General features: G+C 40.3%; 1 protein-coding gene across 18 annotated transcripts in view; it reads left to right on the plus strand.

The window, feature by feature from the left end:
• The window catches only part of ptprsa (protein tyrosine phosphatase receptor type Sa), a 231,861-nt gene that overhangs the window by 147,713 nt on the left and 56,413 nt on the right, over positions 1–27,735 (plus strand). For 7 of the 18 annotated variants that reach the window (XM_076874371.1, XM_004562015.3, XM_076874368.1 and 4 more), the window contains 10 exons: positions 3,346–3,456; positions 5,812–5,823; positions 13,225–13,494; positions 13,734–14,315; positions 14,857–14,993; positions 15,099–15,243; positions 22,175–22,495; positions 23,787–23,980; positions 24,983–25,009; positions 26,126–26,243. In XM_076874371.1, coding sequence (XP_076730486.1) covers positions 3,346–3,456; positions 5,812–5,823; positions 13,225–13,494; positions 13,734–14,315; positions 14,857–14,993; positions 15,099–15,243; positions 22,175–22,495; positions 23,787–23,980; positions 24,983–25,009; positions 26,126–26,243 — 1,917 coding nt within the window. The remainder of the gene's footprint in view (positions 1–3,345; positions 3,457–5,811; positions 5,824–13,224; positions 13,495–13,733; positions 14,316–14,856; positions 14,994–15,098; positions 15,244–22,174; positions 22,496–23,786; positions 23,981–24,982; positions 25,010–26,125; positions 26,244–27,735) is intronic. The other 11 variants (XM_004562019.3, XM_024799373.2, XM_076874373.1 and 8 more) reach the window with 5 other exon arrangements.

Raw genomic sequence — 27,735 nt, forward strand, 5'->3', positions numbered from 1 at the left:
TATTGCTATGAAAAGTGGCATCACTCAAATGGTTAATCTGTATTCAGGACAGGACAAAACATTAAAAACAACATTTTTTTCTGTAGTAACTGGAACCGCAGCAGTGATAAACCTGCAAAAACTGATTTTGTAACTGGAGTAAAGTACGGTTTTTGTTTGCAGATAATATATAAAGTAAAAGTACCCATGGTTTTTGTTCATGCAGACATGATTAGGAGCAGATTAGCACTAACACGAGTATTTTCTTTTCTGAAAATAACCCTGTGATCTGTGTAGTTACAGCAGTTTTTATTTGTGATAAGGATTAATAGCTGGAGACAAGGAAGCCGTGGCATTAAGACCCCATATAGGATAAATTTAATAAGCATGTGAGCAACACTATAAATTGTTGTGTTTATCAGTAAACACCAAGTGTTTGAACAGACCCGGTGCGTGTTTTTCTTTGTGTTATGTTTGCGAAAGATAATTTTCAGCATTTATTTCATTTCCTGTGCCACTGGCCACTCGCACAACAGGCTGGCAGAGCAGACAGAGCGCATTATGCAAAACACAGAGCGCAGCCATTTAAAGAAACAACACACAAAAAGAGAAGTGATAGGAACAAAAAGACACGTGGGTCTTGGTTTCTTGTGTGCACACATGCATGCTGCAGCTCCAGATAGGTCATCAAAAACATTTGTTGTCTTTATACCTTAATATTATCTGGTCTTAGACTGCCTGCCTTGTCACTGGCCATTGCAAAAAAGTAATATTATTATTTTTTGCTTCCTCTTTATGTGGTGAGATAATTTAAATGAACTAAATCATTTACAAAAGAGCAAGCCATAGCTCAAGGAAAATGTATAGCAAAACGAACACGAAAAACTGTATTTAGCCCCGATTTTCAAAAGGCAAAGTCACAGAGTCAAACGGGGTTTTTAGTGTTTTCTTCCTAGAATTTTTAAGAAATACATTTTCTCAGAATCATGGGAGGCCTGGAGGCTATCCCAGCTGTAATAGAGCAAGTTATGACAACTTTAAGACAGAAGCTAATAAATAGTGTATATTCCCCCTTCTCTGACATTGTCCCTGTACATTTTTTTTTCTTTCGCTTCCTTTCCTTCATTTGCTTCTCTGCTTTCAAGCATCTTGTGCTTGCCTTTCTCTCCTCCCGAACTTTTTCTCCCATGTTCTGCAACTAGAAAGACTCTTTTGTGTGTTCTTCAGAGCTTCATATTGAAATAATAGCTCGAATGTGTAATGAAGCCAGTAGGGGCTTGGAAACAATAGATAATCCTACCTAGCATGGTGTCTTGGAGCAAATGAAACTCCCCATCTTCTCTCAAAGTGTATTTTTTCTCTCTTTGCACTCCCCTCTTTGCCAGAAAGTTGCAAACAACACCAAATGTTGTTAATAGTTGGCTCTCAGTGCATCATTGAGATATCGGTGGTCATATTTTGTTTACTGTCAAATTACACGTGATAGATTGATATTTATTTTTTACTAGAGGAAAATGATCAGTAGCCGCCGACAGCACGTGACATAGAACATCACTTGTTATTCAACCGTGTGGTAACAGTTAACAACGAGGGGCTTCCAGCGATTTTATAATTCAGCACAGTGAGTGAGGGTGACAAGCCGCTGGCAGAGCTTTCTGGAAGCGTCCACCTGGAGTTGAACTTCACACAGTCCTTACTTTGTGGTCTCCCTTGTGCCGAGGCACTCAGCTTCTGAGCACATTCCAACCCACCTGCCACCGCGCTGGCATTTGCTGTTCCAAGTGCACATCAAACAAATCCAAATCAGATGCTCGCATAAACCCACGGCGAAGACTGTGCCACCTGCACTCTGCAGGTAGATTTTTTTCATTTGGTTCACGAGCTGTGTGCCAGGAACAGTTTCCCCGTGAGGGATGAGGATGATCTGAGTTTTAGATTGAAATGAAGAGATGCTAAAAAGAAAAAACAAAAAATAGAGCGCCATAGATTGCTGTGGCTTCGTGTCTTTATTATTGTTTTGAAAAGCAAAAACTGACCCAAAGGTATAAAATAGTCATGAGGGAAAGTGAGTTATCTTTATAATTAAGCAGGATCAATGATCTCATTTGTGGCACAGCTGAAGCACCTTATTAGGCCAACGTTCCAGAATAGTAGCCTTGTTCAACACTGTGTTCAATCTACTTTGCTGATGTGATGGAGTAGGTTATGGTATATTACAAAGCATCCAGGGAAGCTGCTGGCATATTGATGCTTCCTGGCTAAACGTTAACGAGCAATGGTGCTGTGTTTGTCAGAGAGGCCTCGGCTGCAATCTGTCCGCTGAGCCAGCCAGAAGCCCTAATGATATCATCAGGAAGTGCCGTCAACAGCGCTCTAATGAGGAATGATCTGACGCCTGTTGTTTCACCTCCCTCCTTTGTCCCTTGCACCTTTTTCTTCAGTGTCGCCAGGCATTTCGGTTTACTGTATTTGCGCATAGTATATAAGAAGCACTGCCGGTGAGAAATAATGTCTGAAAGTAGCTCAAAGGCGTCTGTTTTCGAACGCATAATAATGACAATAAGCGAGAAAAGAATGGGGGTCAAAGAGAGTGGCACACAAAATAGAGTAAATGTATAAGCGATTAAAATGCTTAGGAATTCAAATAACTGAACAGCAATATTAAAACCTGAATATTAATAATAATAATGCTTTATTGTATGTATTCGTTTGCAAGGTTGTTTGAGCATTTGTCACAATTTTGATGAGTAGTTATCACATGATAGCAGATGGGCTGGAACGCTGTGGATGTGTGGACATTTTCTCATAAACTCTCCCCCTGCACCAGCGCACACACGCACACACACACTAACACACACACTCTCCTCTGGTGAGCGTTATGCAAAGGGTGATTTACTAATCTCATGGGGTTTACAAGACCATCTCAACACCCTTTCTCCATTACCTTTCAGCATCCTTACATCATTACTTTATTGCACTTTCTTTGTAAGCGATCTCACATCTTACACGAGTTGCATAAACCAGCCTACTGTAGCTACAAATCCAGTGTGACTGATTCAGTCCACATTTTTATTCATTTATTTCCCCCCTTCTTTTTAATCTGTGGATGGCTGAGTCTGGAGTGGAAGCCAGTTTGTCATGCCAATCTGCATAAGCATTGCGGAGAGAAGCAGATCTTGACAAAGTGGTCCTGAGAAATTCAAGATACCCACCATTAAGAAGATTGTCTGACTTCTTCATGCACTGTCACAGACAGATTGACTAATCATTTCCTCTCTGCTTCCTGTCTCTCTGTCTTTTTCCTTCTTTTTTTTCCTGCCTCTTTCCCTCCCCGTCTCGTCTTTGTTCAATGTCGTCGTTTTCCAGGTGCCTTGCAGATCGAGAACAGCGAGGAGACGGACCAGGGGAAGTACGAGTGTGTGGCGTCTAACGTGGAAGGCGTGCGCTACTCGTCCCCTGCTAACCTTTATGTGCGAGGTAGGGAGCAACCCGGTCAAAGAATCAGGCCAAGAAAACAAAACAAAACAGGAAGAATAATAAAGAAATAAAACATCTACCCATTCTAACTAAAATAACTTGACAGTGCAGCTCAGCCATAAATGGCATTACTGTTGAGCTTAACAAATGATAACTGCTTCCATTCTAGCCTAGTTGTATTTGCACCAAATGTATTTTGCAAAATAGTATTACCCAAGTAGTGTCAATATTTTAGCACTGATAGTATTGCCTGCCCGTAAATGTAATTTCATATGCACTGAAACTTCCAGATGTAAAACTATAATTGACCAACTAATGTTCTTCTCTGTTATGATGTTATGCTCCATTTTTTCTTTTAATGCCCTCCCCTACTCACTCGGAAGGAAATGTGTAGCACAACAAGCCGTATGTCTTTACTTTATCGGTTGTAAGACACCTTTTACCTGTAACTGTGTGCCCGATCAAATGTTTCCCGCGCTGTCAAAGTTGGAACCCAAAAAGAGTCCGGAAGGACGTCTTTTTGATTCGTTTTTTACAGGTAAAGGAGCACAACGGTAAGTCTGTCTTGATTGAGTGGCGAGGTATTATCGCCCGCCAATCAATACCTCAACCCCTCAGCCTTCTCTAGATTTGGAGGAGGAGAACTGAGTAGGCTGCTCTGTTTAAAAAGAAAAAAAGATTATAAATAGTATACACCCTCTATTTCTTTGTCATGCTGCTCTGGAGCATAAATCCATAGTATTCCCATGTTTCTTCTTTGGTGTATTATCTATAAAGGCTTTTACAGTCAGTAGTAATTTTGGCTGGAATGTTCGAGCAAAGCGAAGATATAAAAAACGATCAGTCACAGGGAACATAGAGTTTCATAGGAAACAGACAATGAAGACAAAAGCGTACTCTCCACCACTAATGCTAAATGACAATGGATCCCTGTTGAGGGAGCTTTAATAAATTGAAGCAGATGCATTTCCGACATGGTTTATTTATACTGTGCATATTAAATAAAAATGCCTCCGTATCTACTCAGTTTGTTCCCTCTGCTGTGTACCAAATAACTTTGTTCCCAATAAATAATTCACTACTCTGACATTATAAAATGGGTCAGGGAGCTGCTTTTTCATTATTATTGCTATTATCATACCCTGTGAAGTAGCAGCATAGGAAAGGGAAAAATTCCACTGTGAAGAGCTGAAGGTAAAAAAAAAGGGTTCATCAAGATTAGTTTCTGTTCTTGCCAGTGTTTATCCTGGAGGCGCATGCTGTCTCTTCTGTGATGCGGGCAATGTCAAGTAGCTATCCACCTTGCTAATACGTAGCATAGTAGGTGTTAAAAGGGTCATTGAAAATTCTAGTCAAGTACTCTACAGGCATCATTAAATACTGATGAATAATTATGGGAACACTTTGTTGACACAGCACTGGGATGTTCAGCAGCTCCTTTGGTCAAAACATATATATACATAAATATATATATTCCGTGATATCATTTCCAACAATTCATGCAGTCTCCATGAACACTGGCTCCATCAGCATGCCTTTAAAAGAGTACACAAGGGTCATAAATACTTAAGTACTTTCACGCTATGTAACACACTTGTTATGCTTTGATGGTGTCGACCTTTGTCTGTTTTCAGTTAACTTTTGTCAATCGATTCTTGATACTTGATGTTGACTATGTTTTGTTCACAAAGCAAAATGCACTTGAGATTAGCAGCTGCGGTAGGGACCAATTAAGAGCAGGAAATATATACATATATAAAAATCCTAAATTAAGACTGCAACCCGACTGAAGGCCCAACAACGGTGCTTCTGATTGGCTTCCAATGACATTTTTAGTGGGACTGCCTTAAACTGCAGCTGCTAATTTCATCCCAAACTGTGTCTTTTTTTTTTCTTCTTTTCAATCTCTCATTTGTTTTTTTTTCTCCTTTTTTGTTTTCTCTTGATTTTGTTTCCTTCTCTAATAAAAGCAAGTACGGCCGCAGCAGGAGCTTCTCCTCGTGGCTATAAGAAGCTTATGAAATTCTGAATTATGAGAATGGAAAGCTTGATGTGACTCCAGTGGCGCCTCACTTCCTTTTTTTTTCTTACCAGGCGACAGTGCGGCCACTGGGGTGAATCTGATTGTTTTGGTTCAAGTTTATTTACGGGGGTGGGGCAGGCAAGTGTACTTTCAAGACGGGTTTCACTGATAGCGGGGAAAGGGAAAAGGAGTGGAAAAAAGATGAAAGAAAAGGGAAATGTAGCTGCAGCTAAACACCTTGAGGTGGCTTTTTTTACTCTCTCTGTGTTTCCCCTATTTTTCTCTTCTCCTCATGTCATTGTGTTCTGCATCAACCCCTTTACATCCCTCAGAGCTTCGAGAAGGTTGGTGTGTTTTTTCTTTTTTACTTTTTTTAACCCACGTTAACAAATAATAAATTCAACATGTTGGAAAGAAAAATTTTTAGCTGTATTTGCCTATTTCAGAGCTCAATTGATTACTAATTTGAAGAGATACTAATCAGCTGATCCAAACTGCTAAATGATTATGAAAGAAATTTTGATTTCTTTTCAAAGGAAGAAATGATGAAAGCAAACCCGATTAGCTCGGGTCTTGTTAATTTACTTTTATGTTTGCATTGTGGGGCCTTTTCTCGTTTTGCATCCTTTGGTATTGCTTCTGCATCTAAAGGCTTTCTTGCATGTGCTGAGTGGAAATGCAGCGTGTGGAAATAACAGGACCTGTTGCATGATGGGAGAATGTAACTGCGCTTGCATGCCTCTTCAAAAGCCGTTTGGCCACAGTGCTCTTATTGTTTCTGCATTCCTTTTTTTTCTTCAGTTCTCTTTCTTTGGTTTTGGTTGTATTTTCCCTAACACACCCCTTTTTGGCTTACTTTTTTTTTGTTTTTCCCTTTATTTCTTTATTTTTGTGTTGTGATTATAGTGTTGTGTTGTGCGTTTTCCTTTAGTTCCTTATCTATTGGTGACCCTTTTTTCTGTTAAAACATCAGTCTCTTTTTGTGGTTTATTTGTCGGTGAGATTTTTTTTTTCAAAAATGACGCTGCTCTGCTTCTTGGGTCTCGGAGTGCAAATGCAAATGTCGAATGAAATAATAAGTGTGTATACAGCCAGTGTTCCTGTCATCTTGTTTATAGCGATCCATTACTGGAAAAATTAGACCTGATTGGGCCTGATTGGCTTCCATGGTGATTTTAGACAGCCATTAAGGGATGCCATTTACAGTGTCGTGTGGATCAATAACAATATAATGAGTTTGACATCAAATTTGCTGTTGCTTAGCGGGTGCTCAGAGATACTTTTATTTTCAAATGGCGGCAGCTAGAATGTGATTGGTTTTGTTGAATGACTGCTGTTTGTGTTCCCTCGCAGTCATGACACTCCATCAAATTATAATCTATTATTCAAAAGCCCTCCTTCCTTTGTACACACACGCACACACACACTCCCTCTCTTTTCCTCATGGAATATTGATATCCAGGTTGATGAAGCTTCTAAAAAGCACAAGAAAATGCGCCGTATTTGTATCTTTCATTCGTGTTATTGTCCTGGCACAAAAAGAAGAAAGTGCTAAATGAATTGGAGATCAATGCAAACGTTGTTTTCTGCTTAACTGTAGATTTGATTGGCTTTGTGCAATAATCAGATCTTTACTGAACTCCATGTCACGCAATTTTGGGAACTCGTATATACATGTGCATTTCATAGCTCCGCTAGTCTCGAGAATATTTGAGATAGATCTACTGGGTTTTTTAATGGAGCAATGGCTTTATGTTAGAGGTGTTACATGGAGTTAAGAGAGTCAGATCAGGAATACCATTCTTTCAACTAGAAGAGATGATGCACATTCTTAGTACCAGTCTCTTTTTGTGGTTTTCATGTGTATCAGTCACCAGGGACTAAACCAACATATCTGAAAGTCATAAAAATGACTACTACCGCAACAGCAAACTCATTACCAGATTACATGCTTTGGTATCAGTCAGTCCCGAGTGTATATATGATTTTCTCAGGCAACACCATATACCAAATTATCCAGAAACGTTGTGTTTTATCTGTCTATCTACCAAATAGCCAGATTATTTTAATTAGCCTCTTTTGTTCCTCAAGATTTTATGGAAGTATGAACTACAGTAAGCCCAAATATCAAAAATAACCCCTCAAAGATTTAGAATTTAGTGGACGTAGGTTTCAATCCCAAGCTACAACACCTATTCCATTCCTCTGAAATGCACAAACCCATCCTTTGTCCTTAAGTAAAGTCATAGGACTAATATAGGCAATTATCTCAGATCTACTAGTTATTATGGACAAAGTGGAGGTTTTCCCTTCCATTACCTCTATTTACCAGTTGGCTGTCAAAGAGACTGTAGCAGTATGGTCTATGAAAGTGTTCACAAAGTATGCTAAAACCACGCAAAAGAAACAGAATAAACCTGGCTGTGTCTATATTAAGTCTGTAGCTCTTACTTGAAGTGCTAAAAATAACAGTGATGCAGAAAGACTGCGCTGTTCTGTACGCATGTGCATGTTTACCCTCCTACGGTGGTATCTGCTTGGTTTTGAATGTGCTTGCATGTCCTGCTATGCATTTGTGTGTACTGTTGGGAAAGAAAGCTAGATTACACCTTACGTTCTCACTGGCCAAAGCAAAAATCCTGCCATCTCTATTAGATGTTTGTCTCAAGGAGTCCCCCAAGATAATACCCACTTTAAAAAAAAACATGTTGTTTTCAGAAATCTTCATTTTTCAGACAAAGCAAATGTTGTATAACCTCCTTATGCTATATACACAAACATACTTTCTTTCAAAATCAGAGTAATAACAATCATTGTAGGTATCTTTACAGTGAGGGGACATACTTGCAGTATCATTTGGCTGCTTGTCATCTACTTGTAGGACAATAGAAAAAGAGTGATTTGCTTTGAAATCCCCTCAATCTACTGCTTGCTATTATTAGATACCCCTGCCACGATTCTTGTCAGGTTCCTTTAGGTAATAATTTCCATTCTGATGAGCCACCCATAGTGAGTGTTTAGCACTGGCGCAGCCAAGGTATGTTAATACAGACCGACCCCTGTGGCTTATATGTAAATGCCCAAGGCCTTTCCCAGGCAAGTGTGACTAAAGGATCTCTATACTGCACCTGTGTCCTCAGGCAGCAAGAGGGTGTAATCTCAGCTTCAAGGTGACACTAAAGGCTGCACATTATTTTGGCTTCCCCCCTCATTTTGGGGCAGCAAAACCTGCCTCACCAAAATGGCCGATAATGTCCACCTTCTGACCTCTGTTTTTTGGCACAAATCCCTCCACAACACTGCCCACTATTAGAGTTAGTGCAGTACTCTGGCATTCTCTCTCGACTGCTTTTCACCTCGTCCAGTGTAAGGCTTCTTGTCTTTCTCTCCACATTGGGGCTTGAAACAAGATTACATGTTGTTAGTACACTACGTTTGGTTTGTTTTCTCTTAATTCCAAATGGGCCGGCTGGGCTCCTGGTCTCTGTGAATGAGGAGCCTGTCCATGCAATTGGGATTCTTTCTGCTTTTTTTCCTATGTTTCAATACATTTGTGAGGTAGTGTAGGAGAAGGTTTCACACACATGCAGACATCTTATCTAAGCTTATCATAGCATTACTCAGAACATTAAGTCGTATCGCACCAGGCCTGTGTCCGGTCAGTAATATCAGTGACCCATATGCATGTGACATTGACATTTAGATGTAGAATTAATGTTGTGTTTTCCTTAAGATTTAAACATTTTTCTGCCAATCTGGAGTTAGAACTGAAGGGATCTTCAGCTCTTGATCTCCTGTAGTACCTAAAGACCAAATTCACTTACCTGTCTTACACACGGTGACGCTGTTGACAGGTAGACTCACCTGCATATCATTTATCAGTAGATTGCCCAGTACCAGGAAGCCTTTAAGCAAGGATGTTTTTGCTTATTGGCTCCGTGAATTGAACATTACGTCACACACCAGCCACAGCCAAAAGTTACCAACATTTGGCAGGTGACTGGTGTTAGATGCCTGACACTATAGGTACTCAAAGGTAAACAAAGACATGTTTATGTGGGGAAACCTCATTCACTCAGCCACTACAGCTCCCGGTCCATTGGCTGACCTGAGCCCCAGGGAGAGAAGCGCTCCCTCAGACACTCTTTGATTGGAAGTTTCCCCCAGATAACCTTGTTTCCCCTATTGAGTTTTCACCATTATTTTGGATTGGAGACCAAAATTCAAGATAAAAAACCAAGCAAAACAAACAAAAAAACATCTAATAGTATTGATGCATACCTATTTGTTGAACACAGCTGCACTCTGGTACTGTCTATGCTGTTCGGACGTAGTTCTTTTTGTGGATTTGTTCAGTTTCATTTGTTTACTTTAATTTGATTTCGTGTGTGTGTGTGTCTGGAACAATGCTATATTTGGGAATGGATGGCATGCTTGGACGGGCTTGGGTGACATTTTTTTCGATTGTATTGGTTATCTGGTGTCTGCCCAAATGGATGGGGGCGCACCTGTACATGTCACTCATGCCGTAGCCACACCCATGCATGTCCGTGTGAGGAATGGGCTGCCCTTTCACCTTTGTTGTTCAGTTAGGACATTTTTGAAAAATAAACGCAGATATATATTTTTTCCTTTTATCCAATTCAACATGTTTTTCGAATAATCTACCCCACTGACTTTTTTGAGTCTGTCATTTAAAAAACAAAGTGTATCTCAACTGGATCAGGGTAGAACAGGCTTTTATAGAGCCACAGTTGCTTCTAATTAAAAAAAATTTGTTCAATTGTAAAAATTCAGAGATTTGATATTTTTAAGAACAGACCTTTGTGGTCTATTTTTACCGTTGATAATTTTGTGCTCCACAAGAGAGCTTTTTTTTTTCTTTTTCCTTTTTCTCAAAAATCAGTAATTACATTTTTGCCCTCAAGGTTAGGCCTTGTCTTGGTTGTAGAGTTGTGGCCGGTCACAATAAACTATTGTTAGGATGTACACAGAATATCTCAGATGACAGAAAACACAACATGGGATGCAGAAGGTTCATAGTCTGCAACTGGAAGGACTGTCCAAAGTGTTTGTTACATGAGAGCAAGATGCATTGGTTTCTAAGACTGCTACATGTTAGAGATCATGTAAGCTCCCAGGTAAAAATCCCCATAGTGTGTGTAGGTGATATTTGTGCCTTACTTTGTTGGAAAAGTTCAACTGTCTCATGCAACGATCATATGAATCCCATTTGGATCGACACGGTGTGCTTTTGGAATGCTACCTATCCTTGACGCCACTCTCAGTCTCCCCCCTCCCAAATCTCCCCTTCAGTCTCTGCGTACCACCTCCACACACATCACACCTACCCATCCCAAGACTTCCGAAGTCACATTTGCATTCTTGTGCAAAGTTTAAGGTGGGGAGAGGGGGACGTGAAGTTGAGTCTTGATTTTAAGCCCCAGTGTGTGAGACTTCTAAACCCACTTTCAGTCATTTTTTTTCTTTTTTTTTCTTTTTCCAGAATCACAGTTTACTTATTCTATCCCCACTTATATCCTCCTCCTCCTTCCCCCTTTCTCCAAGAACCCCAAACCCCTCCTCTTCCCCTTTGCGTATTGTATAATTTGTCTGCGTGCCCATACTCTGCGTCACTGTATGTCTGCCCGTCTTCCTCTGTCTGTCTTGTCTACTGTCTTGCTGCTTGGGTCTGTTTGGTTCTGCCTTGTGTTTGTCTCTCGTCCCTGTCTTTTCCGTCTTGTCTATCTCTGAAGTCATCTCTTCCATTTAGTTCATAATTTTTTTCCTTCTATGCCTTTTTTTTTTTACTTTCCTTCTGTCTCTTTAACCTCTCCATCCCAACAGACATCTTGACTTAGATGTAGATTTTGTTAAAGTTCATACATAGAAATTATAGAACCCTGTAACAGTCTGTGCCTTTTTTTGTTTAAATTAAACCAAAGTTTTTGTTCAGATAAATACAAAGAAATTGTGCATGCTATAATTAGAGCAGTGCTCCAGCTATTGTCACCCACCCTAGATTAAGATAGGAAAGGAAAACCCAACATTTTATCAGTTTACAACAACTGTGTGCTAATTTGTGTTAGCATTAAGCTAGCCATCCTCTTGCATGTTACGATCTCCTATCAAGTGTTTGCTGAGATGCCTCTCATAAACATGGTGTCTTTTGCTAAATCATGCTCTTTCACTCTCCAACTTTTGCATACTCTGCACAATCATTCCTATACCAATGCAAAAAACAAACAAAAAAACTGCACACATACTATATCTATATATACACATGTAAGTACACAGTACCGTTTACACCTTTCCGTGCACTTTAGGCTCATTATCAACCTCCTTCCACTCAGATCTCCAGTCCTATCCATGAGTTTTGAGGTTCTCCCTGTTTTTCTCTCTTAGCTTTCATTCTGTCCTAATTCAGTTACCTCTGTTTCTCCTTTTACCTCTTCTCTGTCTTATCCCCTGGATTTCTGCTCCCTGTTGATCCAGTTCTGTTTCCTTTCTTCAACACTCTGTGATAGTCGACTCTCTGGCTACAATTACTATAATTCTTTTTCTGTGTATTTCTAGGCACACAACTTGTTCCTCAATACTTATTTTGTGTTAACTGGGACTGCGATGTGACAATGTGCCACCATCACATTTTGTCACATTAGCTAAAGAGAAACAAAGTTTACACAGCACTGAAGCGGGTTATTCCCTTCCCCCCCCTTTTACCCTCCTCCAACCTTCCCTCTATTTTTCTTCCTCTGTCACTCTTTGCTACTCTGTTGCCTTTCTTTCTATACTTCCCTCGGATGTCAAATCCTCTATCTTGTACTTCTACTTTCCTCTCCAATCGTCTTTTGTCTGGGCATGCTAGCGACCCTTCAGTTATATTCCTCTATGCATTTTATCTCAATTTTTATATCTGATTTTGTTATCATTTACTCCTTAATTTACCTCGATCTATTTATGCATGCTGTCTGTGAAACTGATAGCTGCATCTATCAATGGAACCGTGTCAGATCTTAATAAGGCTTTGTCCAGTGGATCTACCCTAAACCACAAAAATCTGATTAAAGTTTCTCATCTTTAAGCTAACCAGGAAGTAGAGGCAGGTGTCAAGTGGCAAACATATGCTAGAATGTGTTTAGTGACCTCATGGAGATGGTCAATAGTCAGTAACCCTACACTTCCTGTGCTGTGGGAGAGGCCTGTAATGGCTAACTTCTTGTTTGGCATGAGTGCCTGATAGGACAGGAAGTTCCAGGTTGCCATGTTGGTCTTATGTGATAACATTATCACATGGCCTTTACTACACACTCTCATACTTCGGGGATAGTTTACGCTGTAGTTGTATATTTGTCAGAAGTTCAGTCCCAAAGATGAGAAACTCGTAATAGATTTTTGTGTCTTTAATTGTGCTGTGATGGGTCAAATATTGGTCAATGGAACCTTGTTGCTATGAATCGTTGCTTAATTGTTAATCTATATTGTTGTTGAAGCAATTCTGTTAGTTTAGTTCCTTCTCATTATTTGTATTTTTTTTTGTTTATGCTTTAAAAAGTCTAGTTTTATTTTGTGTTTCAGTTCACATTTACCATGTTGAACCTTTTGTGTTAAGTATTTTCTGGAGAAAGGTCCATTTTCAACGGCCTCTCTTGTTACCTCTCTCTCTCTCTCTTTCTCTCTCTCTCTTTTTTGACGCCCTTGCCCTCTGTTGTCATCCTCTCCCCCTTCCTCATGCCTTCTCCCAGTCCGGCGGGTGCCTCCTCGCTTCTCCATTCCACCAGCAAGTCAGGAAATCATGCCCGGTGGTAGCGTCAACATAACGTGCGTGGCAGTGGGGTCGCCCATGCCTTATGTCAAATGGATGCTGAACGCTGAGGATTTGACGCCAGAGGATGAGATGCCAGTGGGTAGAAACGTTCTTGAACTGAGCAACGTTCGTGAGTCAGCCAACTACACCTGTGTCGCCATGAGCAGCCTTGGGATTATTGAATCTATGGCACAGATCACTGTCAAATGTAAGAGAAAACTGTGCTTGTGAAGACCGGTGCCAATGACCTAGATAGACTTCATAAGTTTAGTTAACATAGACTACCTATCGACATTATGTTCAGTTAAGTTTTAAACATACAGAAAATTGCTGAATTGCCAAAATATTCCTGTCTCTGGAAAAAATGCCCAAGCCTCAAGTGTGTTACGTTTTTTTGTTTTTTTTTTAACTGCTTTAATTTCTGTTTTTTTTTTTTTACCATAACAGCTCTCCCAAAGCCCCCAGGTACCCCCGTAGTTACGGAGACCACTGCCACCAGTGTGACCATCACCTGGGACTCAGGAAACCCAGATCCAGTGACATACTATATCATCCAATATAGGGCCAAGTCTCCAGACAGCAAATATGAAACTATGGACGACATCACCACTACACGTTACAGCATTGGCGGCCTTTATCCCAACACAGAGTATGAAATCCGTGTCTCAGCTGTCAACACAATTGGCCAGGGTCCTCCTAGTGAGCCGGTAGAAACTCGGACTGGTGAACAAGCCCCGGCCAGTCCACCAAGAAACATTAAGGCCCAGATTCTTCCCCAAAATACCATGATGGTTCAGTGGGAAGAGCCAGAGGAGCCCAATGGGCAGATTAAGGGCTACCGTGTTTATTACACCATGGATAACTCCCAGCCCATGAGCCTCTGGCAGATCCATAATGTCCAGGACAGCCTCATCACCACTATCCAGAGCCTAGTTCCTCAAGAGACCTACACAATCAAAGTTTTAGCATTCACCTCTGTAGGGGATGGACCTTTTTCAGAACCCATCCATGTCAAAGTACTGCAAGGAGGTAAGGACTCTATACCGACTGAATTTTCCTAACTGGGTCAGCTCGGCTGCTGGTGTTGAAACTATGTATGATGAGCATCTGTTCAGTGTTCAGAAAATGTTGAAAGCACATTGTTAGGTAACTTTAAAGTAAGTCATACAGAAATTCTTCAAACGATATGGCCCCTAAAGCAGAAGGCTTTAGACGAATGCTGCGAAAATGGAAAATAAACAGTTGTTTTTTATGAATCTGTTGCATCCTATATTTTCTGAAACTTTGAGCAGACTGTGCTCGGTGCCTAAGAGACATTGTTTTCTTTCCTGCTGTGCAAACTTCACATCTCCAAATGATGTTACAATATGTTTGATCATTATAGTCTGAATAAAAAAAAAACCCGATTTGAGAAAGAAGGATGAGCGTCAGGGCACATCCACTTTTAGACACCGCAAAATAAGTAAATTCTCATTAGCCTAAATATATTATTGCATTGGTATTTGGAGGAAACTTGTAACTAATTTCTAGTAACCTATCCCACTACAAAGTCCTCTGCTGTGTTCTTCAGTTCCAGGTCAACCATCTAAATTCCAGGTTGGTGCTGTGTCCGATACCAGCATTCAACTAACCTGGGAACCCGCCTATGAGAAAGAGGGAATTATAAGTTATGAACTTCGTTATATGGAAAGCACTTTTGGAGGCCAGGTAAGAATCTTAGTGTTTGCTGGTTTTTACATTCAAGAAACGCTTATCGGACGTTGCACGTCATTTAAATTCAGACTTGTCAAAAGGCATATTTTTAATCAACAGATGAAGAAAACATTTGGACCCACAACATCATATGTTGTGGAAGGTCTCCGTCCCAACACAGAGTATCGCTTCTCCCTGGCAGCCATCTCTAACAAAGGCATCGGAGCCTTCACAAATGACATTACGCAGAAGACCTTGCAAGCGAGTATGTAGCCCTTTATTCAGTCTCCCGTCTAACTTTCTTTTCGCTAACAAAGAGGTTTTCCTATCTATGCCACAGTTAAAAAAACATCATGACTGTACGCCTTTGTGGACCATTGCTACACTGAATACTAAACTGAATTTCTAATGGAGTTTTGTGTTTTTTCCCCTTTTCTCTGATGTCAGCGGTATCATCACTTATTCCTTAATAATGACTTCCTAATCACAGTTTAAAGCTGATTAAGACCACATAGCAAACTGATTTAACTGTTGTGTTGTTGAATTCTTGCCGTTTGTTGTGGATTGATATTTCTGTATTTGACCTTCGTGTTGTTAACCTTAATGAACCAAAACAACGGCGGTATGTTCTACCTTGGTGGCAAGGTGGTTAAAAAGAAGCTACAAAGGGGTAAAGACTTTTCAAACTGAGTGTTTTGCATTTTTATTTTTGATTTGAGAATTATTTTATCTTCTAAATTAGCTGTGGTGCCAAAATGTGAGTGTACTCTGTCAAACATATTGAGTCTTTGTGGACTGACAATTTTGGCAGTTTTCTTTCTTTCCCTTCTCAATTTTGTTCATATTTGCTTCTCCTTTGTCAACAGCAAGTGCACTTCCCACGTGACAGAGACACAAAAAATGTCAGTTCTCCTCTGAAACCGCCAAGGCTCTTATATGAGCTGTATGTGTAGTAGCAATGTGAATTTAGTCACGAAAGACCAAAAAAAAAGAAAGTAGTAGTCGCCTAAATTACTAAAATGCCCACCCTCTAAATTTATAGCAGTCTGTTCTGCACTGATTATTTCATTTTACTGATGGTAGAAACACAACTGAATTATTCAAACCATCCAGCTAAAAATAACAGCAGTGATATCATAGTGCACAGTGGTGGAGTCTGTGGGGAAAGAAAATACCCACAGCTTATCCAGTCAAATGCAGTAGTAGGTACAAGAAAAACAATGTATTAAATTCATTGTCTTTTGGGTTTATTATAAATAAAAAGCACAAGAGTGATGTGTATTAAGATGTAATGCATTAATGGTGAAGAACCTTGAAAATAGAGCTGGATTTAAGGGATTATTGGTGGATCTGAGCCAGTCTTTGTAATAATAGAGAAGTCAAAAACGCATGCTTTGTTGGAGTGGCTATTGTTATTCTCAATAAACTGCATTGTGTAGATTTAGAGAAATTGTACACCGACAAAGGAGAGCCATGGCGGGAGAGAGACTTCTTTTAACACATTTTCTGTTTCTACCAGTGCAACTTGTTGGCTGTATCCCCACATCTGGATGTGTGTGGGGGGGCAGCTTTGAAACAACCACGTCACAGTTCTTTTTGTTACTGCTAGGCAGCAGAGCTACACAAGCAGTGCATAGTCACTGAGGAGGGCGCCACCTGCATGCCATACTCACTCCTGCCCACTTGGGGTGCTGTTTTAAACCTAACACTGCACCGCTGATCTTTAAGCAGTCTTGGCATGATAATACTCTGTGTTCATCCCTCTTTTGTCTTGGTGTCTTTTGAGTGTCTGTGCACATTTTCACCTATCATTGTGTCTTTGTGATTTCCTTGCCCGGTAAACCACAAGCTGATTGGATTGGATACGCCTCTATCTTCCTATCACATCCCTATTTCAGCTCTGTTTCCCCTTTTTTGCCACTTGTTCCCCTGTGCATTGGAACAAAAGGTCCTCCTCCTTTGAATGGCTTGACATCACTTTGCTCACTTTGTGTCCTCTCCCTTTTATGTTGACTCTTTTGGAAAAAGGTTTTCTGTTAGATGTTTTATTTATTTATCAATTTGTATTTATTTCTGGGTTCTCTGAAAGAGTATTGGTTTGGCATCATTCCAAACAGTAGCTTGCTACTCTTTTTGGCTTTGTTTTGAGGGGTGGGTGGGGTGGTGGTTCTCGTATGAACCGTAGTCCACCGCTGACAAAGCAAGTACAACACAAGAGACGAAGCAACACACGGCATATTTGCCTTTTAAGTAAATATGGGGCATAACAGGCTTAATTCTTCCTCTGAGTTGCTTCATCTATGCATTTTCATTGGATGATAACAATATCTAGCTGCCCATCTTAAAATTTAATACTACTCTCCTAGATATTTTTATCAAACTCCGTTTTCTGTAAATATTGTGTCAGATATAAGTTCTGCTTTCCATAATAGAGTTGATATTAAATATTATTCTAGTTTTAATTTTAAGGTTTATCACCGCAGGCACCAGAAAAACCAAAGAATAAGTCAGACAATGCAAAATATTTCCCAACACTACACATTAAATAATGTAAGCTTTTTCGATGCTCTGAGGTAAGTGGTTGTGTGGTTTAGAGATTCAGTCTGCCATAACATTAATCAAAGACCATCCAGTTTATAGTTTTTTGAGTTTTTTTCATTAAACATATCAACAGCAATTGGAAAGCTACCTTAAGCCTTTTTATGCTTAAAAATATTTAATAGCTGCAGTTCGGATGTCTCTAGATCTGTAGACATATACGGTATAAGTTTTATTAAGTGGCTTCATAATTGAGCTAAAATTGTCACTCTGTACATCTGAAAAAGCTGAATGTGTTAAGGTCATTATTGACATATAGATGCAAAGAAGCAGATCTACCAGCAGTTTAATAGCTAGTTTTATCTACTGAGTACACAGACACTAAAAACTGCTACACATGCGCATATAATACTCCTACTTTACAGTATAATGAAGATTAAGTGGTTGCTTGACTGAACTTACTGCAGTTAATTTTAAAGATGAATAACTTGCTCAGGAGGAATCAGCGTCATTAGGTCAAAAACTAGAGTAAATAATAAAATGAATTAATATCGCCTTTGCCTGTTCTGTCCAAACACATTGCAGAGCAACAGCATACAATCCCCCCCACGAGACCCACTTCAACTGGGTTTGAATCCACCGCGATGTCTGGCAGACTGAAACACTTTGCCACAAAGTGAAAAGAAAGACAGACAACATGATTTTCCAGTTTGCTTCGTTGTCTAGTATCTGTGGTAAAAATGTTCACATATTGTTGAAGTTTGTGCTCAGTCCAAGTAGCATTACCCGAGGCTATTGTCATGGGGACCATTCTGTCAAGAACTCAGAAAAAGTCACTTCAGAGAATAACAATTTTCTTGGAATTCTCTCACGACCTTTAATTGCGCTACTGCGATTGATGCCAAGTAACTTATCAAACTAAAGAGCACCAAAATCATTTCATTTGGTGCTCTCGGCCAGTGTTTTAATAGGCCGGATTAAATACAGCAAATGTTATTGGCAACAGTGGCCCCCATTCAGAAGCAAGGCCTCATGGGGTATGCTGCCATAGTCAAACCAGGATGCGATAACTTTTGTGAAACCTGTCAGACGTGGCCGGAGTGGGTCCACAACCTGAGAGCCAGGAGGTGCTCCCAGCATTCCTCTAGCTGTTATCCACGCACAAGGCAGGGTAACAGGACCTGAGACAGACCCTGGGAGTGGGTGTTAAGGGACTGCAGGGCCCCAGAGTCGCAGATAAGAATCCCATTTCATAGCGTCAGAATTAATTTCATGCTTTGCGATGAGCTATGAGCCAAGGCCCTGGATTGTCAGGCTTTGTTACACATTTAGATTATACCTAGAACCTGCCAGTAGCCACTCAAGGGCTATCTCTCAAATTAAAGTGGCAGATTCTAAATCCTCTGTATTTAACCAAACAAGCAGTCAGCCGCCAACCCCCGACCCCCCCTCAATGCGCACAAACACACTTACTGTAATTGAAGTGGGTTTTTAGATATATTGGAATATTTGTGTAAGCCACACCACGGCCATTTGGCATCAGTGGAGAGATTAATTCCATAATGATCTACAAATTCGAACATCCTGTCATCTGATGAAAATACAGTGCAGATATAGACATGTGCTTAAAATCTGATAGCAAAAGCACGGGCAATCTGTCATGTGCAGGGTTCATTTCACAACAGGCACTCAGTAATAGCTTGTGTAACTAAAATTGCAAGCATTAATGTATGTAAGTTGCTTGGCTCCCGAGGCAATTTTAATCTGAATGTAGTCATAATAATTAGGTATGCTACCTGCACTTGACATTATTGATTTTATATCCAAAGCACCCGGTCACATCACAACAGACTTAAGAGTCAGAAGATATAAAAGCAGACATGACTAATTATTTGTCAAAGAGCATTTTGGGCAAGTCTTTCAGCGAAGCTTCAAAAGAACCTCAAGTGAAGCATTAGCTGAGTTTCTTCTTTTGTGCTCGTATAGTTCTAGTATCCGTAATCCTGCCACTGGACTTCCTGGGATATGCACTTTATTAAAGCTGTGCCCCAGCCACTCTTAAACTGTTATCAGGCATGAGGATGCCTGTGCACTGTGATAGCCTGGCCACTGTCAGTTTCATAGCCATTTTCTGCCTACAAAGATTGAGAACTGAGCAATCGTTCTTGACGTGGAAGGTTTGCAAATACAATATGAGCGAAAGGAAAGAAGCTGAAAAGCTCAAAATCCAGTAAGACCTTAAGTAAATAAGCCCATTGGACACAGAAGGGTTTGGAAACTGTGGCTGAGGTCCTGTTTTATTTGTTGTGTGCTAGAACATTCAGTCTTCGCTGGGAGGAGGCCTGTCTTATTCTCAGAACTCCTGTTTTTTATTTCCTTTTAAAGCTGTTCTACCCAAAGTGACATTACAGGCAGAACACTGTCATTAAACTTTTATGAATTCCACAACACAAGCTTTCCATGTTGCTTCTTCTATTATGGTGCCCTGGCATTCTCGTAATGGCACTAAGCTTTACAAAGAGACATAGGCACAGGGCTATGAAATGGGATTTATTTTTGCAAATTGCAAATAAAAAAGGATGTTTGTGTAGTTGGCCAAATGTACTAGAATGGAATATCTTGGGAGGGAGTATTTTTCCACCAACGCTTCCACCGCTCACAGTCTTGTGGACCTTCCCAACCGACAGTACAGTATCAGACAGCCCTGGCTACAGCATAGAGCCAACTCTTTCTCTCAGAGTAAACCCAAAAAAGGGGGTTAAAAACAAACTCTCAAAATTAAAAGGTGGCTCGCTGATTTCTCTCAGAATTTGCGGCATGCTTTCTGGCGAGGAAAGCGTTGTCGCACAGCAAAGTTGGCTCATTCTGTAGTCAGGTGCTGGTGGTAAGAAAGTCTTTAAAATTGTGTGTTTTTGGGAGTCAGGTACGTATTATGCAGACAGCGCTTGTGTTTTCTTTATGTTTGTTTGCTTTTCAGAATTTGAATGTTCTTATTTTGTGTTCATGCAGAGTTCCTTTTCCATGTTTACTCATGAGTTGTCATCTTGAACTTTAACTGTTGTTGTAGTTTCTTTTTGAGTCACCTGGGTTACAGAGAAATTTGTTTCAGTGCCCTCCTTTTGTTCATAATTTAGTTTTTCAGACTTTGTTTTTTCCAATGTTTTTATTTCTTTTCTGCTTTATGTGGAATGCTTTATTATTTTATTTATTTTGATTGTTGTGGTTTGTTTACCTACATAATAGACAAAAGATGTAATAATGAACTGGGTTTGTCACATCGGCAGGGACCGTGCATATTTTCAGATTAAACTTGCACAGGGCCATTGGATAGAAACATTTTCATCCAATTCTTCCATACAGTACCAAAGCCTGGATGAGAAGGGTTATCGCCCCCTACACGGCACATTTTCTGGACAAGCTCAAGCTGTCTGAGAACTTGGCTCAGATCAGAAAGAAAGGCACTGAGTTTGGTCTAGAAACTTTTCAAAGACCACTTCAGACACAAATAATAGACACCATGTTGGACTGATTTAATACTGTAAAGAAATAAAGGACAGATACAAAATCTCTTTATACGAAATCTTGAATATCTATTGCAATATATGTATTAGTGCTGTAGGCGTTAATCTCATTAATGCCATAACTACATTAACGCAGCAAATCTCCGTCAACGAGTTACCGCGGATCGCCCGTGTGTGGGGCTGCATGGCGTCAACGCGTTAGCATGGTAGCTCGTTAACGCGTTGACGCCGTGCATCCCCACACACGGGGCGATCCGCGGTACTCTCCTCAGTTGTCTGACTAAAGTGCCTCGTTTGCAATAAAACACTACAACAGGGGTGTTCAACATAAGGCCCGGGGACCAGAACAAGAAGGAGGGCATAACATTTGCAAATTAACAGCTTAGACCTCTCCATTGGTTATTCACACTTCACCAAAGTAACGATTAAATGACACAAAAATTCATTTTTCTATGATCTACTATTGAAATTTCTGGGGTTTTTTTTTTTTTACAATGGTTCTACAGTTAAAAAAAATGTTTTTGAACTTTTTGTGTACTTTTATTTCTTACAGTTTAAATCAAGCTGACACATGTCACTTATTGCTGCAGTGTTTCTTTATGAATTGCTGCTGTCTTTATGTATAAAGCTAAGAAATACTGTTGAAATTACCTTTCTTATTCTTTTTCTAAATGTGTAGTTAAACTTCTTTATGCTGACAGAAAGCTGAGTGAGATCAAAGTGCGCTGTATATGGCCCACTGTGTAAAATGAGTTTGACATCCCAGCTCTACACTGACACAACATAGTATATGCATATCCAGTGCTCATATCCCAAAACAATAGCTATCTGGATTCATTATTACACTTGCTTGTGCCATTTATCCATTTATTGCATCTTAAGTTGACATTTGCTTGAGTTTTATTTTTTATTTGAAATTTGTTTTGCATCTGTCTTTGTTTTACAATTTTCTTTGGATTCTTCTTGTTTTTTATTTAAGTTTTGAATTTCCCTTTCTTTTTTCATTTTCTTTATCTCTCCCATCTTTTTTATTTTTTTGTTTTTCACCCCTCCTCCCTCCTTCCCCAACCTCCTCGTCCTCCTCCTTCCTCCCAACCCACCCCTCCTCCTTCCTTCCTGTCCTCTCCACTTCACCAGAGCCCTCAGCTCCCCCTCAAGAAGTTAAGTGCAGCAGCACCAGCTCTACCACCCTGTTGGTAAGTTGGCGCCCCCCACCTTTGGAGAGTCAGAATGGTGCCCTGGTGGGGTATAGGGTGCGCTACCAGGTGGTGGGCCAGTCAGAAGGGGCCGGTGACAACGAGGAACCGCTGGAGGAGCCCATGGTGCCTGCCACTGAGGAGCAGGTGTTGCTTCAGCGATTAGAGAAGTGGACCCAGTACCGTGTCACGGTGTCTGCCTCCACTGTGATTGGACCTGGCCCCGAGAGTGAGCCCCTCGTCTGTCGGACCGACGAAGATGGTAGGTGAACCTAGCCTGTGCAGAAGCTCTTGTATTGACTTTTTATTATGGTTCAATAGCACTTTAGTTTAGTGGTGAGTATACCACCGGTAAACATTGTTTTTCTGTTGTATGTGTATGTGCAACCCAGTATTACAGCAAAATGTGTAATAGACACGCCAGTGCGCGGTTTCCATTTCACACTTTGCTTCTCCAAAACACAAAGTGGACACGTATGCAGAAATTGCATTACCAGCAGGGAGACATGATATATTTAAAGCCACAAAGTCGGTAGTGAGCCAAATACGTATTAAGTACATTCCAGTGTCCTTAATTGTCAGAATTAAGCTAGGGGCCTAATATGTATATTCATGTAAATGTGTTAATAAGTCTGTTTAAACATTTTGTGCATATGTCCTATATGATGGAAATGTGCTGCACATGCATGCATAAAAGAAACTAAGATCACATGGTATCAAATGCATACCAATAATGTTATAGCAGCATACTGCTTTATAAACTGTGCAAATGGAAAGACTCAAAATGAAATATACACGCGGGAAATCAAGCATTTTTGCTATTGCAACATAAACAACTACTGTCCTATTGCTCAATTGAGGGCCATATGCATTTATGCATATGGGTACAAGGCCTTATCTACTCAAGCATTTCCACAAATAAAGAGTCACAACACAGTGACAGTATCTATCGAAAGCCTGTCATTATGATAATAAGTATCTTTAAGGAAATGAGATCCAGGGCTGAACAGTAGAATGCGTCTTGTTAATGAACACAATTTTACCATGATGACGGGAAAGATGATGGGGTTGTGATTTAGAGGCAAAAACAGGGAGTCAAAGTGTTTTGTAAAGGAGCAAATGGAATCAGGTTGAGTGGAAGAATTTTATCAACAGAACATCCATCTCACAAAGGGACGGTCCGTGGCAAACTGAAAGGCCCGAACGCAAGGCCTGCCATAAAAGTCTGTCATTATGACTGACAGACGAGGTTTACCACAGACAGAGACGTACTGAAAAGGTGGAAGAGACACGGGGAAGTGATGAATGCGTGTGCATGTGTGCGTGTTGAATTTGACTGACACTGGAGTGTGTTTGTTGTTTCTAAATGTTTTTGTCCATCATTCTTGCTAGCTGTCAATAGTTTTCTCTGTGCGTACATGAATTTGGATTCAGGGAGTTATTTATGTCACGACATGATGTGAGGCACTTTTACGATGCAGGGCGGTGAATCAGACTCACAGGTGTGTGATGGTCTCATGCGAGGATTTGATTATTTCTTTAATTTCTTGTAGTTCCTGGGGCTCCTCCAAGACGGGTGGAGGTGGAGGTTATCAACTCCACAGCAATTAAGGTGATGTGGCGTTCTCTTACGCCAGGCAAGCAGCACGGACAGATCCGTGGCTACCAGGTTCATTACGTGCGTGTGGAAAATGGCGAGTCTCGAGGCCTGCCTCTCATCAAGGATGTCATGCTGGCTGATGCCCAGGTATGACCATCTCGTAGTTTTCCTTCTACAAATTAGCTGTCAGAAAAATGCAAATCCCGCCACGCAGCATGCGTTTATCGTGCACCAATCGCATTAAAAATTGAAAACATATGTGTAAGCTATTGGCTTTTTTTTTCTTCTCATGCAAATCGCGAATTGTCTAGTTAATCCACGCTGTTGCAGCAGGAGTATGGGGAGCGATAGGGCTCTTGCCTTGTAGATTTCATTTCATTTCTTTCTCCCTCAGCCCGTCGACACACAATAAGAACTATAATCAAAGCTTCACTCATCTTGTCCTCCTTCTTCTACCTCAATGGCTTTTATTAGGAATGTCAAGACCCCTGCTTCATGGCAACATATGCAATGAAATATTTATGTGTGCTTGTATCCAGTGCAAAGACTTGGAGAAAATGGGCACGGAACTATTTCACCACAATTTAGACTTTGACTGGCAGAACTGGAAATGATGCTTTTTGGGGGTTTGTTTGTCTTTGTTGGGGGTTTTTTTTCTGTCAACACAGTTCTAGTGATGACTGTGTGTAGTACCGGCGTTTCAAATGGAGATTTTGAACAATTGGGAAAACAAAACACAAAAAAAGTTTAGTGCATTCAGGCCAAGCACCACACGCACAGGCAAAAACCTCTTTTTTATATCTATTTATCTTAGTTTGTATCATCATTAATCCATGTAATGCTACATTTTCATGCCATTGCTGCTTGTAGTTATCAATATATAACACTATTGTGCCTTTTTGTCAGCTGAACAGTAACGTAATTAAACTAGCAGACCTGTACAGCTCTCCTCACAACATAAACTTCAAACAGTTTCTTTCTCTCTTGACCTCCTAAAACCAGTGACCTATTTCTGATACCCATCCTCTGCTCCCAAACCTCTTATGCCCCCGTCTCTCACAATCCTATTTCTTCCCTTTCTTTTTTTTCTCTTTCTTTGAAAAAAATATTGCTCTCTCTCCTGCGCTCTTTGGCGGGGGGGGGGGTTAGTGGGAAACAGACGATACAGCTGAATATGTGAGTACGAAGCTTCACCTGGGTGCTTTGTGTGCCTGAAAGAGTGTAAACAGAGGGTATTGCATCAGCCCGGTTAGATTCACAGGTTACACAGCCCATCCGATCCTTGTTCATTAAGTCTGGGCAACAGTTTGGCTCAGGGGCTTAGCTCTCTGGTGACTCGGTCTAAACACTATATCTGTGCATAACCAAGAAAAAGGGGGCTTACGTCTGTCATCATTTAGTTCGTACACTTGATGGCTGATGCAATACCCACTGACCACTGTGCCTGGAATGCTAACGCTATTCGTATCATACTGTGTGCTGACAGTGTGTTGTGTCTTGTGCTCTGGTGGTGTTTGAATGATTTTTCCCCCTTCTGTTTTGTGTTTGTGTGATCTGTGCTCCATAGATATATATTCTTTTTTAATGTGGTGCTTTAGAAGTACTGTGCTTCCTTGAGTTTTGTATATTGAGATGGTAGTTTAAAGAATATCTCTGTACGACCCACATTGTGATCATTCATATTTTTTACTTTGCACAGAATGTTCTCTACCTTTGAACCAGAGTCCATCTACATTACACGAGTACCATGTCAAGTGCAGCACACTACTTATAGCTCATTTACCTTTATTGATTTCTCCCATCCTTCTGCCAAACTAGTGCCTGTTAAAAACCTAATTCTGCATTCGTTCAAACCTTCTCTCTTGAAAGATTCATTAGAATTGATCGGAAGCCTCTCTTTGAAGAGGACTCAAGGAAACTTAATGGCTGAGGTAAAAAACTGCCAGGGAATGGCCAGGATGTATTCAGCATGCATTTATCAAAGTTAAGTTGTTGATTGGAATATTGCTAAAGGACTAAGTGGAACTACTTTACATTTACATGCATAATGTCACTCCTCCACCTTGGCAGATCTAATAATTTATGTAATGGAAATGTCTTCCATTACACAGGGGGAAACATTACATTTAATGCATGCCTCGTGAAAATTAATAAAGAGGAGCAGGAGACACTTGGCTTAGATTAACATTCTGCATAAGGCAGTTTGAGCTGCACGAAGTGGGGTCAAATCATGAAAAATTCAACACGTATTTTGACATTTTCCTGTCTCTGCTTCTTCCGTGTGTCCCATAGGAAATGGTCATTGGAGGACTCAAGCCAGAAACCACTTACTCCATCACAGTGGCAGCATACACCACCAAGGGGGATGGTGCTCGGAGCAAACCCAAACTGGTGGTGACCAAAGGCGCAGGTTAGTACAATGATAAATAATTGATTTGTTTGTTGTCATAGAACCTTTGTTCGTGCAGCAGTAAAGCTAACTTGTTTTTCTGCCTCTGACTGAAGGGTTTTTCGCTCAGGGACTCCTGTTCACTCCCATCCAGCTGTCTCCGCTATGATTGTGCTATGATTGCTTGTTTGCATTTATTTAACAATACTCAAAGAACCCTCGCAGAGAGACACAATATAGTGTGATTAACTGATTCGGATCTGTTTAGTAGACACGAACAAATGCAATAATTAATAATTTCAAGAATTTCTGGCAGTTAACTAAGTGTAATTAGGACTCTTTATCGACAGCACCATAGGCTATGATATTAACAGTGTGTTCAGCTACTCAGGGCTGTTATTCAGGGCACATCTAAGTCTAAGGCAGTGTTTGCTTTTATCAGTGCTGCGTTTATCATTTGAGTCATGTCCTGAAGGCTAGCCACAGATTTTTAGAGATCAAGGCCACGGATCTTTTAGAGACCAGGGCATGGTGTGAGTTTTTTTTTTTCCCTAAGACAGATTAGGAGAGCATGAAAACACATGTTGCTCTTTGGTTTTAGCTGTATATTAGAGCCTGCACTCTACAAAGCATTGTTTTCTTCACATTTCTCCTTTTTTTTTTTTCACCGCTGAGCATACCAGTTTGTCTAGACTCTCTATGCCTGCCTAAAAGCTGGTAGTTTGTTTAGAATGAGCATGATCTGCAGAGGATGTAAAAAGCTTGCATACCCCTGCTAAAATGCCACATTTTTGTAATGCAAAAATAGAAAAATATATATATAAATTATTTAGAAATGTTCTACCTAAAATGTGACCTATAACCTGAACAATGTGGTTCAAAACCAGATCTGTTAGGGGGTAAAATAAAAATAAATAAATAAAAATAATGTAGTTCCATATCAACAAGCTTATGTTTTGGGTTTAGTTTAATTGTAGGTACATTCAGTCAGTTCGTTTCCAAGCCAATGTATACCAAAACAAACAGCAAGAAAACAGTGAGGACAATAAATAACAAATGAAATGATGTAAAAGTGACAATAACTATACCTGAACAAAGTTGATGAAAAAACAAGAAGTCGGGGAGCCGGATTTTCTTACAAAGAAAATTAGCAAAATTTTGCAGCAACATCTATCAAGTCTCCCAAAAGGATGTGGAGAAATGTTTCTGGTCTGATGAAACCAAGGGTAAAATCCCAAAGCTTTTTATTACAACCAAAGCAATGCATACCACCAAAACAATGGCATACCCGCGGTGAAGCATGGTGGTGGCAGCATCATGCTTTGGGGGCGTTTTCTTCAGGTTGAGCTAGAGCCTTAGTTAAGGTGGAGGGAATTCTGAGCAGTTTCAAACACCATTGTGTTTTGGCAAAACAGTGAAGTTTATGCTAGAAAGCATTTTAACGTTTAGTGTGCCAAAAACCGAAAGCATCCAGATCAAAAAAAGAATGGCTTGATTAGAAGAAGATTAAAGT

This window comes from Maylandia zebra, linkage group LG15 (genome assembly GCF_041146795.1).
Source record: "Maylandia zebra isolate NMK-2024a linkage group LG15, Mzebra_GT3a, whole genome shotgun sequence".
In the NCBI taxonomy this organism is placed as follows: domain Eukaryota; kingdom Metazoa; phylum Chordata; class Actinopteri; order Cichliformes; family Cichlidae; genus Maylandia; species Maylandia zebra.